General features: G+C 44.8%; 1 protein-coding gene across 1 annotated transcript in view; it reads left to right on the forward strand.

The window, feature by feature from the left end:
• The window catches only part of NIBAN1 (niban apoptosis regulator 1), a 388,096-nt gene that overhangs the window by 162,098 nt on the left and 206,100 nt on the right, over positions 1-19,898 (forward strand). Inside the window, exons 2-3 of the mRNA XM_085601526.1 lie at positions 12,676-12,806; positions 16,720-16,851. Of these exons, the coding sequence (XP_085457652.1) occupies positions 12,676-12,806; positions 16,720-16,851 (263 nt within the window). The remainder of the gene's footprint in view (positions 1-12,675; positions 12,807-16,719; positions 16,852-19,898) is intronic.

The following is a 19,898-nucleotide window of genomic DNA, read 5'->3' on the forward strand; positions in this document are numbered from 1 at the left end:
ATAAGCACTCGCACTTTGGCGTCTTAGTTTTAAAGTACCCACTAGCCATATAAAATAAAGTAATACTCACTGAAAATCATTTGTAATTTAGTACTATCACATGTACACTTCTTCTGCTATTTAAATATCCTATCGACATATTTTCCACTTATTTGTTATTTAACTCACTATACTGTTAATTCGCATAGCAACTGGCCTGGCGGTCATGCTTGATGGTAGTATGGACAGCCTTACTAATAGGTAAGAACGCATGACATGCCATGTTCTACTTCACCGCAACCTATACCATGCTTTTGTGCTATGTGCCGGAAGTTTTTTGGAATGCGAGTTTGGTGCTATATTCCCACAATTAACCTAGGCGCCCACGGTACAGTTGTATTCTTTATGGCACAATATAAAGGTCTCGCTAAACTGTGATGAATGTATTGCAATACCACGGTTTCAGCCCATGAGCCCTGTATGTATACTGGTGTGTGAGCAGCGCCATCTGCTCAAATTCTACTAAGGCACTACTGGCACTTTTTTGTTTGCCTGTTAATCGAGAGTATCAAAGTGGTGAGGTGCAATCAATCGTCTCAACACTGAGCATGATTCTACATTTATGTTGTATTTTCCTGTGCTCATCATATGAATACACTACTGGGATGCGGTGCAATAAAGCATCTCACCGCTGAGAGACTTATAATAATTTCACCCTTTGTGTTTCGTTTTCTATTCTTCTTTCCCCATCTAGGTTGCAACAAGAGCGGTCACTAATTGAGCTTAGGCCACCTTGTAGCTTGTCTCAAGGGGAACCGCCCATTTCTCTTTAGTATGGTTCTTTACTCATTCACGGTTTTATTCACTTCATTGGTCCTGAGGAAGCGCCAGGGATCGTTACGACCATGTGAGGGCCCGAAACATGTCGACCGAAGCACATTATTGCCTAGTCAGTAAAAGCACAACCTACGGGTTTTTTAACCAGCCAGGGGAACCCACACATTAAACTAATTTTGTTTTGGTATCCTCTAGCCAGTTTTAACCATTCACTCACTCACTCACCCTTTCTTACAAACCCTCACACTCTCACACCCTCACTCATCATACGGTGTTCTCAAAAGATCTATGCCAAAGCGACACTTCAGGGGACCCATAGGGCATTGCAGCACCAGTCCGATGAGGAGTAACGCCCGATGATGAAGAATGACATCCCTTGGAGTGTGTGAGGGCAACAAGAGACAAGACTTGGGCTTGCCTCTATCTTGTGGGGTTTAGACCTAGTCCTTTCTGTTCCTTTTTCTATTTCTCCTTCTCTGTGGACAACTATTGTGCCCACACTGTAACAGTTACCCACCGTTTGGTTTGAGTATGGACAGACTATCAAAAGGAGATGAAACATATGTAATTTTATGGGTTTTTTTTAAATAAATAGTCATTAAAAAAATTGCTTTCGGTCTGTATTTATGTATAAGAATCAGTAATAAAAATGGCAAACTGGAATCATCATATAGAATGCTTACACGTTCAATGAATTCCAGTGAGCTGATGTGTGGACTGACTGGTTCTCAACATCTGACAGATGATGATGAGTTGACTAGTGTTGACTAGTGGGGTGAATCTGAATCAGCAGGAGATCCCATGAGTGCAGAGCAGACCAGATCCACAGGCAGGAACACTGTCGAGTGGGACTGCTTTTTAACCACAAGTCCACCTCGGTGTTCGGGCACGTGGGTCTCCATATCACCTATGAGCTCAGTGGAGTAACATAGACCCCTGCGGGGCGACGGGGCCCCCTCAGCATAGTACCCTGACCTGAGCGCTCCTGTCTGACTCCAGAGAGGGGGCCCCTCCATGTACTTGGCATGGTGGCCCCTCAGATTTCGTTATGCCGCTGTATGGACTATTATCTAAATAATCAATTCAACTGCAGGACTGTGTGACATGATGCTTGAACGGTGCCTAGAAGTGCTGAATCGGAGAACTTGTAAAGTTATTTTGCGTGTTCATTATAGCTGTGGCGCAGTGTTTAGTCTAGTTAGGAAGAGATGTAATGGATGGTGTGTGACCAGAGGCGCAACTAGAGCCACATTTCGGGGGGGGCTAAGAAAAAATTTCGGGGGGGGGGGGGCTGAATCTTTTAAGCCATAGGCAGAGTGGAGCTGCAGGGGTGAAACAACAGCGAGGCCTCATTAACATGCAAATGGTCTTTTAAAGACCTGTGAAGTGCTCGGGTGCGGCTGTGTGTGCGCCGGGAAGCTGTCTCATCCCGGGCTGCCACACACGACGTGGGGGGGGGGGGGGGGGCTGAAGCCCTGTGTGTCCAATGGGTGTTGCGCGCCTGTGTGTGACCCATTTATGGGGGTACTGCATCGCTTGTTGCCATGCTAGTATGCACTGTTGGCACCGGGCATGGCATTGGCAAGACCGACAGGTCTGGCCTTTAAAAGGCTGAGCTATTGGCTTGGCCTGGCCAATCCTTTTTTTCCTATTACATGCGTGCACGTGCCAAGACACATGGGCGCACATGGCTGTCAAGCTTGGCGTTTGTTTTCTATTCAAAAAACACAAAAAATGGCCACTGATGTGCATTCATGTATCATAATTCATGCCTAAGAGTGAGTCATGATCTTGTGTGCGTTTGCATCGTGCCACAGGTGTCATTTTTAGTTTACAGATCTAACAATGCCAGTCAGCCAAACTGAAAAGGATGAAAAAGTGAGAGAAGCGGCCCAACAGCCCTTGGTTACTTCCAGGCCATCTAAACAAAGATATATATTTGTGAAAATGTAACGCAGGGAGCAGGGCATCTAACATCAGAAAACTGGCTGAGTAATGAAAAAAAGAGCGCAGGTAGAGGACTAAATGGAGCAAGAAAGTTCAGAAACATTTAGTGCTAAATGTAAAATAAAGACGTTCCCTCAAGAACGCGGTGGAAGGATACAACTCGTCCAATCAGAACAGTGTGAGACTAAATGCTCCTGGGTGGGACATTCACACAAATTAGAAGGAATGCCAAAAGCAGACCGCAAAGCCGCCCAATCACGTGCAAGGGGGCAAACCGTAAGCACACTCTTAATATGTTATGTATTGAAAACAGTAGGTATACCTGCAGCTGTGCATAGCCCAGACCTAACATAATGGAGTCCCTTGATGCCTAGAGCTCGGGTTTCCATAGCTCACAATATTTTCAAACTCGACATTGGGCAATTCTGTCGCTGATCGCAAGCCAGGCCCACGTGCAGGGTGACGCCATACATGACATGCCCACGGGCTCTGTACACGCCTGGCACTGCCCATGACAGCACCACCTGGCGTCAGCCAGAACTCGAGTCATTCCACCCAGGCTGCAGGCGATCGCAGGCACTCTGAAGGGCCTTTGTTTACCGGCGCGCGCGCGCTGCGCCATTCTTGCCGCCGGAGCAGGCCAAAGTCTTGTTAACTGCAAGTACAGCCAACCGCGCTTATGGTTTGTTCCAAAAGGACATGAGGGTTCTCCTAAGATTGACAGAGGAGTTGGCGGGAAATCTCAACCGTGCATTCACTCAGAGCCCATAAAACGTTAAATTAGGCCCTTTGTGGGTCAGAGTACTTTGAAAATATGTACAGTCAGGCAGGGCTTTAATTGGGCCGGGTCCTGCCGGTGCTCAGCACCGGTAGTTCTTTGAAGCAGGTGCTGAGACTGGTGCCTATCGAGCTCTCCATCTTGGCCCTCACCTTCAGGGTGAATTTTTTTTTAACTTCTGCAGCAGATCACTGCTCAAAACATTTGATGTAACTTCAAAGAGACTTGTTTTAGTTCTTTCACAGTCTCACCATGTCAGAACTGAAGCATTTTCAATATTCTATACAACGAAGCCATTATTGTTGCTTTTGTCTTATGGAACTGACAACCATTGACAAAGCCAATAGTCCTGGCTTGCTGCAAGTGTAATGTGCCTTTTTGTATCGTATATCCGGATGCAATGACAGAAACCGTAAAAAAAATACCAGTGGGGAGGCACTCTATGCTAAACACAGATTTTTAGCTTACTACCTTTAAGCCACGCCCCTTTTACCGACCCCCCCCCCTTTTTTTTCATCCCGCTTAATCTTAAAGCCCTGCAGTCAGGTAATTTCCTGTTAGAAATCTATATAAAATGAGTACCACCAAGTTGGCTTGTAACTGCTATTAATTAAGAACCCGTTTTAAGCTTTTAATACAAACAAGACTGTATTAATATTAGTAAATGTATTATTGTTATAATCATAATATTGTGGTTACCACCATCCGTTACTGTGAGAAGTTGGCCTGGCATATGCTGGTCACTAGTTATAGTGGCCACCTTGCACCAGTCCAATTTGACTCTTATGGTACATAGGTTTAAGGCAACCTTTTAAAGAATGCTATCCTCGTGGTAGCTGTGGAGAGCAGCCTTCAGGCTAAGTCTCAGAGGAATGCAAAGCAGCTTGTTTTACCTTATAATCTCTTGAATTACCAAATGAAAGGACACCACACAGGTATATATATCAAATATATATGTATTTATTACTATACACACTCTATTAATCTCTTTATGAGATTAGAAGTCAGGACCATATGCAAATATCAACGTTTCACAATAAGTTAAGCACAAATATGGCTGGGGCCCTAGGGGCGTACCAGACCATATACTAAAAAAGAGGTTAAGGAATGTCGACTTGCAAGGGGACAAGACCTAGGGCCTGTAAAATCGCTGGGGCCTCACTAATCCACCCAAGGCAGGTAAGTAAAGGACCCACGGGAGACGCGTGCAGTGTGAGAACACAGCCGCGGGTTCCCTATTGATTTCAATGGAGCAAGTCGCGGTTGGAATTTTAAAGTTTTAGGGTACTTCTAGAGAGTCTACAAGCAAGCCACTTACAAGGTAAGTAGTTCCAGGGCCAACACCCACAGGAGCACCGGAGTGCACGAGTTACCTCACCCAGGGAAGCCGGGTGCATAGGTGTCTTTTGGTGTCGGGTCGCGTCGTCGTTTTCAATGGAAGCCGAATAAGTTTTGCTGCTTGTGGAGACTGGAGAAGTGTCCGGTGGAATCCAAGGCTGGATTCAAGATAAAGAAGACCTGAAAGCAAAAGGGACAGTGTTCACAGTCACTTGCCAGTGACCCGGGGCCAGGAAGATGGATGCCCACGGATGTCGGGTGATTTCAGGTGATCAAGGGTGTTTTGACTCTTCAGCCACGAGGTCCAGGAGGTCGACATTGACCAAGAGCTGGATTCGGAGTGTCCCATGAAGTATGCAGCTTACTGAGGTGTCGGCAACCGGATTGGAGCCAACAAGCCTTAGCAACAGCAAGTTTCATGAAAAGTGAAGAAAGTCAGCGGTGCAGACCAGCAAGGTCTGAGGGACTCACCCAGCGAGGGTAAGTCAGGGTAGGCCTGGAGCAACCAGGGGACCCCTTTGGTTTGATGAGAAAGCCTTCAGGGGACCCACAAGCCAGCCGGCAAGGGATCGCGAAGACGCCTTGTGAGGATTCGCTTCACAGAAGCCCACGGTCACTCGGGACGAGGTAGGCCTCCGATTTTCGAGGGAAATCTTGCTGGAGGCTTGGACCACACATGGTCCAATGGACAAGTTCATAGAATGTCGTGAAGGGGTTGCACTCGACAATAGTGCACGGTACTCGGGTATTGCTGTTCCTCGTCACTCGTGGGGTCCACTCACCTCAGCTCTGCTGGGGACTCACAATGGCCATCGAGAAGTCAGGAAATCCACTTCCGGGGCTGCAGGGACTTCGGACTCCGGCGGGAGCGGGAAAGTTTACGACCGTTGATTCAAGTTTTTGGTGCCTGCCAAGCAGGGGAGTCACTCCTTGACTCCAAGGGAGATTCTTCAGTCTTCCAAAGGTAGTAGAACGTCGACGGTCCAGGATTCTTCTTGTAGAGCGTCGTCCAGGGATATCTGATTTGCAACGGCAAAGTTTCCCTATCTTATACTAAAGGAAAGGGAGGGACTAGCTCTATGACCACTCCTATGGGTCAGGGGAGTGGGTGGTTACACCCACTTCCCTTTGTCCAGTTTCGCGCCAGAGCAGGGGCAGGTAGCCCCTGAACCGGTTTGAGCTGGCATATGCACAGAGGAGCCTACTGCTCCCCCAGTGCAGGACTTCAAAGCACTCTAGGAGTGCACCCACCCATCCCCAATGCACTAAATCCTGTCTGGGAGGTGGTGACACCTCCCTGTGACAGGATGCCTATTGTTGGGCCTCCTCCACTGTGAGTTTCAGTCAGCAGCAGGAGGGCAGCCCAGTGTCTGTGCTGGTGGCATCCATTTTGTGATGCCAGGGCTCTTTCAGATTTCTACTGTGTTTCCATAGTAGGTACATGTCGTCCCCTCTAGAAGGGTGGGATCATACTCCCACACCAGTTACTGGTGTGGGGGTTATGATTCCAAGTTGTTTGACACCAAACATGACATGTTTTGATGCAGTCAGTCCGAAGTTAGTATTTACCACTAGGTTATAATGCACTTAAGAGTATATGGTTTAACTGCATCCACAAACAGCCACAGAGAATAGACTCTGCCAGCTGCAGAGGGGCCCTGCTCTTGCAGAGGCACCCCCTCATATTGTAAACCAAGCACCCTGCCCTCAGGATTAATAGGGTCTGCCTTAGGGGTGACTGATAGGTTTATATGTGTGTGTATGGTGAGATATAGGAACCTATACCTCAGTGAGGAGTGCTAACACTACCTCACCCAGGCTGCAGTAGAAGGCCTGTGGTGTCAGATTTAGTCTGCTACCCAGGGGTGGCATAATACATGCTTCAGCCCCTGGTAGGCCTGTGAAGTACCTATGTCCTTGGTACCTAAGGTACCATATACTAGGGGCTCATAAGGTACCGCAGTATCCAATCACTAGTGCATCTAATATGCACTCCAAGTTGTTTAGAGAGAACAGGGAGACTGGGGCCCTGATTAGCAGGGACCCAGCCAGACTATAGCCAGAAACCAGTGTTAACATCAGAAAAAAAGTGGGAGCAACATAAGTGCAGATCCTACTCTCCTACAGTTACAGTTAAAACGTAGGCCATGTCTGTTTAAGAAATATGTCATCCTCTTTTTGTTTTTACTAAAACAGCCTGCATTTCAATCTGGCGCACAACAGGTCCTGCAGAGGCGACGCGAGGGTCCGGCCAAGCCCGCGGTGGAACCTTGGCCCTGGTTCACGTTAACAAGCCAGCTCTAAATAAGGAAAAGTATAGTGCAGACTGGCTCTCAAGGGTTGAGAAAACACGGTGTAATGGCGCGTACCGTGGGGACACTGGAGATACAGTACTACTCAGAGACCTAAATGCGCTGCGCGGACGCGGGCCATAGTACAGTAACAATTGTCCACTCCCAATTACACAATCTGCAAAATAGTACAACCCTGATTTGCCTTTTTGGCTTCAGTCCAAATACATTTTACTCTGTGCCAACTGCATCTGTCTCAGAAGAATGAAAGGCTGTATTTATCCTGCAAGGAGTTAAACCCGCACCATTAGGCTACACACAGATATCTTACACAGGTGCGTTATCACACTTAGCTTTGTGATAGGTGGTGCCTGTAATACACCTGGTAGCAGAATATCATTGACTACATTTCATCTAACAAAATATTGTGGTGTTCACAAAACTATCACCCCTTTGGAGTTAATAATAGAAAATCTACATCCACACCAACTATGGTTTTTTTTAGGATATTTAGGAGAAAGTATTTATTTCAGATAATATTTTTTTAACAATAATCCTACATAAAACCTTGTAGTACTTGTCAAGATGCATCAAGAAAACGTCTTTTATGTAGTTCATTGTTTGTCCTTTATTTGCTCTTTGGGAGCTTCTGGTCATTTCTTTTTAGGTCTGGATGAGGTTTAGCTGTATTAACAGCCTCATATACTCATTAAAATCCAGACATAAAAAAATGCATACAAACTGGAACTTTGGGCCTGCCCTCTTTATCCAATGGTCTGTTCAGCAATTATTCACATTTTGATTTAACCAATCATAGAATTTGGCTTGAAGAATTGAGTCCGCCCTCTTCAGCCATTGGCTATCTTACACTGTGAGAAACAGATTTTTTCCTGCTCATATGTGCACATTATCTTAAAGGAAACTGCACTCCGGGGCTACAGCTGATGGGCTAACTTTGCCAAACTTTCTTCTTTCCATTCAGCATCCTTTTATTTTATTATTTATTTATTTTTTAGCAGAAATAGGGTGGGAGCACACTGCCTCGCATCCCACACTCAGTTCGCCGCAATGCATCATGGTAAATGCAGTTCATAATAACACTAACTTCAGTGACCGTCTTTAGTTTTTCACCCTTGTTGGTGCAGTCAGTCGTACCAAATGATGTCTCCATAGGAGTGCTGAGATTACTAGGCCGTTTTGCCAGCTCTTGGTAATCTCACAAAGATCTTTTCACAAAGCGCAGAAGCTAAACAAACATGCGGCAATAACACCTTACTGTGTGTCCATGATGCGGAAATAGGCACCGTTTCTCTGGCTGTTCAGAAGTTGGTGCCTCTGATGACCTGTTCGCTGCCCCACACTATGGTGACTCGTTGGCTTCAGCTAAAGTGACGTAATTAATAATAATAAGTAATAATAGTCTCCATTTAAAAGCTTCAATGAGACTCTGTTTTTTCTCAGTGGCGTCTGCCTCGGAACAGGGGTGGTGGGGAGGGAGGGGGTGGATAATTTTTTTTTATAATAACCTTACCTTCCCTTTGCCGCAGCCGCATGCCCCTCCTCTGTCCGCTTCGTCTGCACTTGCAGCACTGGAAGCAGACTCTCCCAGCCAATCATGACGCTGCATGAGCAGCGCTGTGATTGGTATGAGCGACCTGTTTGTCCTCGCATGTGCAACACAGCCAAGTGGAGAACATGCTACGGGTGCATAAATGTTTGGCTGGCCCAAGAAGGCCGGCCAAACATTCATGGCACTTAGGGAGTGCAAACCTCTCCTCACTTTGCTCAGCCCCGGCCTGGCTCCAGTCCCGCACAAAGAAATACAATGATGATAACGTCTTGTTCTTATTGTTTTTTTTCTTTTTGCACAGCATACATTGCAGTGCTGTGACGCTCCTCCGCCTTAGCGGAGGGGCGCTACTGTCTGCTCTTGGAATCATTCTTAACTTGAGATCTTGGGGTATTCGAGCTACCCAGTGAAGGCCCTGACATTTCTGGGGCGAGCATGCCGGTCTCACTTCTGGAATAAAGTTATTTTTCGGACACTCAAAGCTTGGGGTGTCCATCATGGGTTTACTCACGTACCCCATTTCCACGCCGGGATTCACTGTGCAAAGCACCCTAATGAAGAGTCATGACGCACGTGCCATGACCACGCGCTCTGGTTCCTCTGACCATGAAGCCGTCGCCTCGGGTTTGGCTGCCAAGGATTTTCGCTGATTGCGTTCTCTGTAGAAAACCTGGAAGTCCGCAGTGGCGCGCGCAATATCCTGTCAACTTCTTGTGATGTGTTCTGCCCTTCGCTGCCCGGAAGCCGGGTAGGGTTGGTTGGATCCTTCTATTGTGTATCACACAGTGTGTGTTGCAGGAGCTGGACCGGGGTGGGCATGTTCTTTTCCATAGATCCCATACCCATGGTCTTGTGAGGTCTCTGCTCTTGGTGTGGAGTGCTCACGAACAGACGTTACCTTTCCGAAAGCAATATTGTTCTTTGTTTCACTTGCATGCATTTTATTTTAAATATTCCGAATTAGACGAAAAGGAGGGCCCAGTCGCCCCTGCAGATATGTGATGACTTGAGAGAGCACCCTGATGACGTCAGTCTGCTGAAAGTGATCTACAAAAGCTAACTAGTAAACCATTCCTTAGGCCACTGAACATAAATATATAAAGTTCAAATATTCAGACTATTTTGTATCAAAACACACCCGAAGCCCGAGTGAGCAATGTTGGTGTTATTGGATAAACAGGTTTTTGCCTTTCAAATTATATTTACTGTTCTAGTAGGAAGCAATACAAGCTGGATTCCATCTCAACAGAAAAAACACAGATGCAATACTACACAGTATCTATGCAGAAGTGTGCACGAGATGCAATGCACTTGAATCGCTCTCAGAAAAAGAAAAGTTGGTCAATATAACTACATTTAAGTAAAACAATCCACAACAGTACTTTATAACATTGAGTAACGGGTGAAAACAGCATTTTGTAATGCTGTACAAGCCCTTTAATAAGAAAATATGTTTCTTGTCACAGAGGATAATGTTGTATTCATTGTCTGGAGAAAGCAGGTCTGATTGGCTTAGTTTAAACTATGCGAAGTGTTTCTGACATTGGCTCCAATCAAGTCTTCCTCTGATAAAACTTCATTTTGGAGCGCATAATTCATTTTCCATTCCTAAGGCATGAACACCCAAGCAAAAGGTAGAAACAAGTGTTAGATTCCACTCTTCTTCATTTCAAACCCACATACTCCACCTGACGTGCTACTACAGTTAAACATCCAAAAAGGGGTGTCCATTGTTGCCCCGAAGCGCAAGATCCAGGCCAGCCTTTCAGATTAACCACCGTTTAAAGTATTTCCATTTAAAGCATCTTTATGGGCATTTATTTCAGTGGTTAATTTTAGCTAGTGTGTGCCTTTTCTTAGCACTGGAACTTAATTGTCAACACCAGCACTTATGACGGTCCACCATATGGGGGCGCTGTTTGTCTACTTTTGAGGTTGGCATATCCGCAGCGTGTTTAAACAATTAAACATACACTAAAAAAATTGATACTTGTGTGTTCAGGCAATTCTGAGAGTTTTGGGTGCTCTGGTATCATTCAAATTGTTAGACTTAAAGGAGTGTGCTGATTAGTGGTTGCGTAGGTACTAACATTTTGTAGGGCTGGTATTGGCAGTGGGTGGTGCAAGCTGCAAACCGGAGTCCCTGGCACATACTTTTTTTTTTTTACAAATTAGGCACTGATTTATTTTATGTGAATAGCCTGAAAATCTGTCATGGATTCGAACCTGCTTTGGACAGACAAATCTTAAATCAAAGGTGAGACTTTATTATGTTGCTCAGAAGGTGAAGCTTCATAACACGTATTCTGTGTGTAGGACCGAGAGCAGTTTGAAAGTATGGTCTCCAACAAGGGCTGGCATGGATCTGAGGTAGGGGGGCGGGGGCGGAAGAGGGGAAAAGAACCAGTGGGGGAGGAAGCGGGTATACAAAAAACCAAAAAAAAGGTACCTTTTCGACGCTTCCTTGCCGTGTCTCTCCTCCGTAGTCCTCCCTCGCTCGGCCACAGGAAGCACACCCAGGCTCCCAGTCAGCCAAGGTTTGAACGCTCAGATGCTGACTGGAGGCCTTAGCATGTTCTCCATGCAGACTGCGATGCAGCCTGCATGGAGAACATGTGAAGTGCACAAGGCTGTTTTGGGCGGCCAAAGAGGGCCGGCCAAGCAGTCATTTCGCACTTAGGAGGGTTCTACCACTCCTCTCTTGCACCCTCACGCAAAGCTGCAGAAGTTGGAGAAAATAAAATGTTAATAACACAAGTTATCATTTTATTTTCTCTTTGTTTCACTGCAAAAAAGCAGTGGGGGGACGCTCCTTTGCTTAGCGGAGGAGCCGCCACTGACGGTCCCAGAGGCTTGGCTGGCAGTGGCCCTGATTCGTGAAGTAGATGCTTATTGAATATGATGCTTATAAGCAAGGTGCAACCGTGAAGCTGATCAGAGTGGTTCGTAGCTTTTTGTTACGTAAAATACATTGTCAAGCTCGGAGAATAATTAGAAAGTGGCAACAAAACCAGAGACAGCCTTTGAATAAAATCCACAATTCAATATATAATTTCTGCAAATTATGGGAAATGATGGACAGGTATGACATCATCACCGTGAAATATTGATTACAGGCTTACATATGTTTATGCGGGAGTCCTATACTGCATGCTTATACCCGCTGATTGTAAGGAGCTAGCCACAGACTTTCCAATGCCATTGTTCTACTTTCATTTAGAAAATGTGCAGTAGTAAAGAAAGCTTTATTATCATCTGTGCGTGCACATACACCTGCCCCCCCCCCCCTTCGCCCCCCTGTAATGGGCCATCACTAACATCTTTTGTCATTTATATCCTAGCTGGGAGTATGTGTCAAGATGGAAGGGACTCCAAATATTCTTCAAAACCCTCAACCCAATTTTAATAATCACACTGTAGATAATTTTCGATGTTAGTAAAACCTGCCTGACCAGAATAGTATGATCGGCAATCATGTATTTGATGGCATTTTTAAAACAGTAACAGAACTTAACTGCAATGTTTAAATAAGTCTAGACATATTTAAATGTTGCCAATTTCAATAGAATAATTGTGAAAAATTCTGAGGGGGCCCAGTGATTAATTTTGTTGTTTTTCTAGGGTGTGGGAGGGAGGGGGAGGCGCAGCATTAAAACATTTGAAGCCCACTGCCTTAAGACAACTTTTGTGACTAAAAATAGCAGGACACTGACTCTCAACTTAGTCAGCAATCACAGACCCGATCACACTGTGTGTGGCTTATTCGTGTGATGTACTTGTAATGCATTCACAGTAGTATCGTTTGGGGGGCGAGGTGAGGTTGCCAAATACCGAACCGCATTTCTATATGGAAAAACGCTCCTGACCCAGGAGAAGTGCCAATGTTTCCTCTTTGAACTGACGTCATATGTTCTCTCTTCTGCTATCCGTTACAGGAAAAACAGAAGCCGTGATCAGCAACTTCAGCCCCCACTACAGGCGGCAGTTCGCCGTGGCCCTGTTCCACCAAATCCGGAGTGAGGTGGAGCAGCACCGAGACCCCCAGGCCCGCTTTCTGAAGAGCAAGGTAAGGCCGCCGACTGCTGCTTGCGCCGGGCTGGTGTCTCCTCAAGAGGGAGCGAGGGCTCTCACAGAACTCACCTGAAGGAAACAAAGCCATCATGGCCGGCGCGCGGGCTGAAACTCTGGCAGGGGGCGTGGCATGCGGGTTGTTTCCAGGTCACACTTGTGCTAAAAAAAGGCTAGGGTTTCACTTACCTTTTATATGTTCTTACTTAAAGCGGAAAGGAGCCAAAATGATGGTGAGAGGGGAGAAACGTTGCAGGGAGTGCTACAAAGTGGGAAAAGATGGTTCAAAACTGCAGGAAAAGACCCTTGCTAGAAAGGGGGACAGGAAAGGAAGGCAATGGAAAATAAAAGAGGAAGAACATTAAAAAAGCCCACAAAGGTGGAGAGATGAAAGAGATAGAAATAACAAAGGGGACACAGACAAGTGAAACCTAAAGTAATGGAAAGATATTGAAAAATGAAAATAAACAAAAAGAGTAACAAAAAAATATGAAAAATCACGCAAGTATACGCAAACAAAATGAAAAAAGAGCTTCAAAAAGAGGACAATAAAGAGAACAAAAGAAGAAAAAGAAAAAAACAGCAGCAAATTAAACTGTCTCTGCATGTTTCGGGTTAAAATGTGAACCCGGTAGCACTGGGAAGTGGTGCGCCATGTTGCAAATATCTTTGTATAATCTGCAGCTGGGATAGTGCAGCGAGTTTACATACAGAATACAGAGGACGTTGTGCTGCCTTAGACTGGGTTAGATTGGGGACACAATTAGGTCCAGACAGCCCAAAAAAGTGTCCCTAATTCTCAGATTGCAACCTTCCGCAGTCCACTGCTTGGTTAGGATCATAGAGCTAAATGTTGTCAAACATTTGCAGTAATGGAAGTATTTTAGGGCTTATAGGGCCAGTACTTACATTGGAAATTAACATTCCAATGGAAAAAATATACATTTTGAAGCTCATAATTATGAAAAATACTAGGAACTCGTGTTAAATTGCTTTTTTATCCCTACATTTGCTTGGATGATTTGATTAATGTCCACTGGGCAACAGAAAATGGCACAGACCTAGACTGCCTTTTACGCTCACCATGGGCTTTTTAGATATTCAATTAATCATTGGTTTAAGGTACCAGCCTCAGTCATCTGTGTGCAACCTGTGCGTCAATGGAACTAATTCCAAGTAAGATAGCTCCCGCCCAACAGTGCACTTACCGCATGACCTCAATATTAGTACAGGCCTATAGATGAAGATGATAAACTAAAACCATAAGATATTTATTCATAAATTGCACCAATGTCGCACCCATGATCGCCTCAGACTTTGGCAACTTATACAAGGCCCTGCTCTACACTTGATCTATACCTATGACCCAGTGGCGATCTTGCCCCGTACCCTTCTGCCTTACATTTGCCATGGCTTATACCTTGTCTTTCATATCTAGCAGGTTTGTCTAGGCTCCTTGTACCTCCTGTGGTGCTGAATCAGACTGCTTGAATGACATTTTAGGGGATCCTCGACAAGCTTTGCAGGGACATCATTTGACTTTACTCCACTGCCCCCCCCCCTTTAAGTCTAGTGGAAGATTTCAGGCCCATTTTACATTGTAGTGGCACAAGCAAATGTGTCTGAAGGGCGAGGGGAGTGAGGAAGGAAGGATACTTTAAATGGAACTTGAATTATCCACATTGGTCGAGGATACACACTGGCGTAGCTTCGAGGGGGTGTTTGGGGTGTTACGCCCCCCCCCCCCATATACATTTATTTTCTTGAAAATGGTTGGGTACAGGTGTTTTCATACACAAAAGAGGGGAGGGGGAAAGCCCCAACCGTGGATTTGTTTTTGTAGATCACAGACTAGACATATCCAAGACCGTGGTAGAGGTACTCCGCATTGAAAGATAGGCCACAGCCTTGAATCACCTAAGATGGTGCCCATTGTTAGCTTTCTTAACGCTGTTGACCTCAGGCACCATCTTGGGTGTGTGGAATCTGTGACCCAGCTGTCAAGGCTACAGACTAATGTCACCATTTTAAGTGTATCGAATCCATAGCTACAAAAAATAGTCCATGAATTTTAGCATATATGCTTTTTTCTTTTTAGTATTTGTGGGGACCCATCAATTGTCCCTCCACTAGGTCCGGGGATTCAGGGTGTGCTAACCGCTGACCTTTCCCCACATGTGGACTTTATTTAATTTATTTTTGGATGCAAGGATTGTGCCCGCATCCTGTAATGGCCGCTCTAATACTAATTTGCATCTTGTGCCCAACAAATCAGCATCCGTATTATTGAATCTGACCTCAGGATTGTGTCCATAGACCCAAAGTTGTTGTCAGGAGTTGGAAGAGTCGCCAATCATTCGGGGGGGGGGGGGGGGGGGGGTGGCGCTATGTTTTTTAAATTCACATCCACGCATGGTCACAGGCTTAGTCTTTAGGCCGCCAGTGGAATAAAACTGCAAGATATATCAAAGTATTAACCCTTTCAACCCCACCCAGCACCTTTTTTGAATGCCTATATCTTAAAAACCACTAAACAAAACCAATAAAAGCATGCTTTCTTTGTTGAGTTCTACTTTCATGCTAAGTATGGCATAACCTTACTTATAGAGGATGAGAGAGATCAGGAAACATATTGCTAAAGATCTATACAGGGAGAGAGAGACTGAGCGAGAACGTTTTATATAGAGAGATGCAGAGGGATATTGCTGGAGATAGCTCAAAAATGAAGTCAAGAGTAATAGAGTGGGCAACTGGAGCAGCAATAGAAAGATATCTGGGGACAAAGACGTGTCGAGAGAGAGAGAGAGGAGTTAAGACTGATATTTCATGTCAGACAGCTTCAAATTTAATGCCTGTAGGTGAAATTTCTGTATCAAGTTCCATACCATCCCTTCAGTAGGCATCAAACCATTCTGGACCTATTTGGGGCATAAGATACCCCAATCCGGTACTTTTTCCGATCTTGCTCAAATATTCCTAAACCTCTATGAATCTAGATCAGTTTTCAGTGATCCACAGATCTCCCTGCAGTATGTCTTTGCAAACCACTATACATCTAATGCTCCTAGAAGTGTTGTACTACTGCATATCATTTGAAGAACTAGAGTATGCAAAATATTTCCATGCATGTGTTTTTTCCCTCAAAGGGAATATTCAAGAGAAACAGATCATCCTTTTCAAGCTCCTATGAGACACTTGTCACTAATTGCTAGATTTATCGTGCACCTCCATGCTCCCAATTTGAGCAAAACTGAAGCTCAGAGAAGTACTTTGATTTGTACAGATTCACACAATTTGATCATCTGGAGAAGCTGTGACTAGAATTCTGATCACTTGGTTCTACTTACTGCAAATTGGCCACATAGCCTCACTTCCTTTTTGGTAAAAAAGTGGTTTTACCTCCTCATGCAAATCCTTACCAAGTGAGGGTTGCCTCCTGGGTGTACTTCAGGTGTGCTTCCCTGAAGGACGATCACAATGCAATGGCTTGGGCATCTCTGCGCACCTTCTTGTCCTGTGACAGGCTGTAGGCGGCTGGTGACCTCCCCTTCTCTCTTTGTTCACAAATGTTTGCTTCTGAGGCCTGTTAATTTATTTCTGACTCACTGTGGCCGATTACTTTCTTCATTGGTACATCCTACTGTGTGTGGATTGGGCCGAGGAAGAATAGAACTCGGAGTAATGAAGATGACCATAAGTAATTGGGCCATTTTCACCCACATGCTCTGAATATGCAGTTAACAGGATTGTTATGTGAACAAGTCCTCTGTGATTTTATGAAGTAGCAATGGTGTAGCGGGAACTTCAATTAAATCCTATCATTCGGTCCTGGAAGCAGGATCTCTGATTCCCGCATAGGATGTTCAACATGTCATGCTCTGCTGTTTCTCACAATGAACATATTCCTTCAGCCTCCACCAGAGCAGGAGACCGTGCTGTGTGAAGGAGACATTTTGCTGTACGCAGAAGACCTGAAGAAATGGAAAGAGCGATATGTTGTGATTAAGAGAGACTACGCAGTGGCGTGCTTCGAGAACAAAGAGGTATGGACTTCAGATCAGATGTTGTCAATGAATTGTTGTTACCATAAAAAAAAAAATCCTGGTGGCTCCAGTTGGCTGTGTGTGAAGTGTGTGGACCTCTTTAAGCCTCGTGTCTTTAGCATGAAGCGAACCCTGGGAAGAAAATGAGAAGGAGCTCAAGCCGCAGTGCTCAGTTTGAGGTGGCGGGCTCCAGCACCCATTTTCAGAGACCAAGACGTATTGTTGTAACATGGAAATACATTCTTTATGGATCATTAGGTGAAAAAAATGACCAAACAAATATAAAATATGAAAATGTGGCGATGAAAACTGATTGTATGAATTTTGCTAGCATTAATGAAATAACAGAGCTTGGAAACGCATATTTTTGTTACTGGCATTGTGTTCTTTGTAGAGTAAGGGACAAAATAGTGTTATAATGATTGCATAAAAGATACAGTTTAGAGTAGTTCTTTGGATTATGATTATGTTAGAGCTTGTCATAAAGATTACTGCGTAAAGTTTAGGGGTGATGGTTAACTAGATGGTAATGGTTGTGGTTTGATTTACAAGCGATTTTTTTCATTCTTTGGTCATAATGGTTTCTTGCTAGTTGTCAGTAAAATTTTTAAATGGATTATGTCATTATAGGTTCCTCTTAACACTTTTTCGAAACAATATTTTTGTATTCTTCATTATCACGCCAAACCATTACATGAAGACTCTTACGCACGTTCTAATTGTACAAATTGTGAGCACATTACACCGTAAAGCTGTCTATCTGAATGCCATAAATTTTAGGAAGGTGGTGGCCTTTCCATCATGGTCTCCTCATGTCTGAAGTGTGATGTGAAGTGCCATGTTAAAAAACAAGTAATTATCATTATTATATTAAACCCTGCCTTTTACACGCCCGTCTGTCAGAGGCAATGATGTAGGTGAACGTCTAGGGCTGCAAAGAGTGTGGGAAAGTTGGCAAGCAAAAATAACTATTTGATCTGAGACAGAAGTTTAATAATAGGATACTGAAACACAGCTTGCAGAGATGAAGAAATGCGATAGAGCATGAAGAACATTTCAGAGGTGTTTTGAGTCGTTGTTCATCGCCTTTTATTCATGCGGTGAATCTGAGAGCCCCTGATCCACCTGAAAGTGAAGATTCTTGGCTTGCCTTGGTTGTGGCTGTGATTAAGCCTGGGGTGAAGAGGAGAGATATGTGGTAGGTTGAGTCACAATTGCAAATACCTTTCACTATTAGTTTGTCACATTCACATCTTCAGGCCACTCGGTATGTTGAGAGAATGAGGAGGTTGCATTGAAGGGCACAAGCGGAGCAGCCCCAAAGATAACCACAGGAACCAGTAGTGGGTCTATGGGTCCTCCTCGAAAAAAAGATGGAGCAGGTGTAGAGTAGCCAAAGACACCACAATTGTGGGCCTAGAGGGTCTTCTGTGGAGTGAAAGAGATGTGATACAAAGGCAAACCAGAGGAACCTCCTTACTGGTCTATGGCAATCAACTCCAAATGGAGTTGGAGCATCTCAATGATAGCCAAAGACGTCACAGTAGTGGGTTTATGGGCTCCAGCCAGAAGTAGAGGTGACCAAGAATAGCCCACGGGTACCACAGTAGTAGTCTATGGGTACAACCCAGGCTTTGAAGTGGTGCACCCAAGATGTTGCCACACACCACAGTAGAAGGCCATGGGGTCTATCCAGAAGCACAGATGTAGCAGCTCAAGGATAAACCATAGATACCACAGTAAAAGGTCTACCCAGAAGCATGAAGGCGAAGCACACAGATAGGCAAAATAATAGAGCCTTGGGCCTATTGAGTGATATATTCACCCAAATGCTGTGAGGCGTGACCCACAGAAGTGCAACCATAGTAAGGAGATGAGAATAATAGTCACGTTGAATGAAGTTGCAGTTAATTTGAAGATGGTGAGGAGTGTGGAAGGAGGAATAAGGATAATGGGGTACAAATGAGGGGATCTAAGTTATGAATCTAGGCGCTTACAGACCTTTACAAGCACAAAGAGGAATAATGCCACAGGAAGACTCCCCTAATCTATTAGTTGATTTACTAAACCAGGCAAGATGCTATATGAAGGCACCCTTAACCTCACTTCCCTTCAACTAGATGCCCAGACGAGAGTTTAAATAGGAGGAAGATCTCTGAAAAGAATATGAGGAGGGATGGTACTGAGATAGGACTCAATCATGTGGCAATCTGGGTGAGGCCTGTGTAGTTCAGGGTATGCACACAGATCAAGGAGGGAAACCTGTAACAAAATGCAGAAGATTCGCACATAAAGCCCAAAAGATGTGTTTTTTGGTCCCCAAAAAGGGGTCTTAAGTCTGTACACAGTCGTTGCATTGGTACTTTTTACAAAACCTAATTTACACTGAATCTGCTCATGTAGGAGGCCCGTCTGAGTGGGTTACTAAAAACCACAGATTCAAGCATTTCATGGACTTTGGCTTGTGGACAAGTTATTGGCTTGGGATATATGTTCCCCGTACTCTGTCAACAACAGGGAGATGGTAGCTGCAGGGGAGAGAATGGATCCCTGGACATAAAACGGGGGTTCCACTGATTCTTTATTAAGGTAATGGAGTGCTTGGCTCAGCGGCTATCCCTCACTAGGCATGACGGAGACCTGTGAGTCCAGAGATGAGAGCACAAATATTCTAAGGCTGCCTTGTGGATGGCAGGGGAGCTGGATTCACTTCCTTGTCTCTTTTCAAGACACCTGTTAAACATGGAGTCTTTGTTTCTTTCTGTAGAGCCACTTGGACGAGCAGAGAACAGCCTGGGAACATTGTTTGCTAGTAACTCGAAGTGAGGAGGCCTCCCCCTCTGTCACTAATGGAGTAGATCTGGACTTTATCCATCAGTCGATCAGTAGATTTGTAGCGCGCTTCTTGTCACCTGTAAGAGTATCCAGCCGCTGCAATCAGGTCTGAGGAAGAGGTGCTCATGGATGATGGCACAAACTCCTCTGCCCTCTTAGTAGGCTTGTTTTCTCCTAATGGATCATCCCTAGACTTTAGGATATTTGTGGAG

The sequence above is a fragment of the Triturus cristatus genome, chromosome 4_2, assembly GCF_964204655.1.
Source record: "Triturus cristatus chromosome 4_2, aTriCri1.1, whole genome shotgun sequence".
Lineage (NCBI taxonomy): Eukaryota > Metazoa > Chordata > Amphibia > Caudata > Salamandridae > Triturus > Triturus cristatus.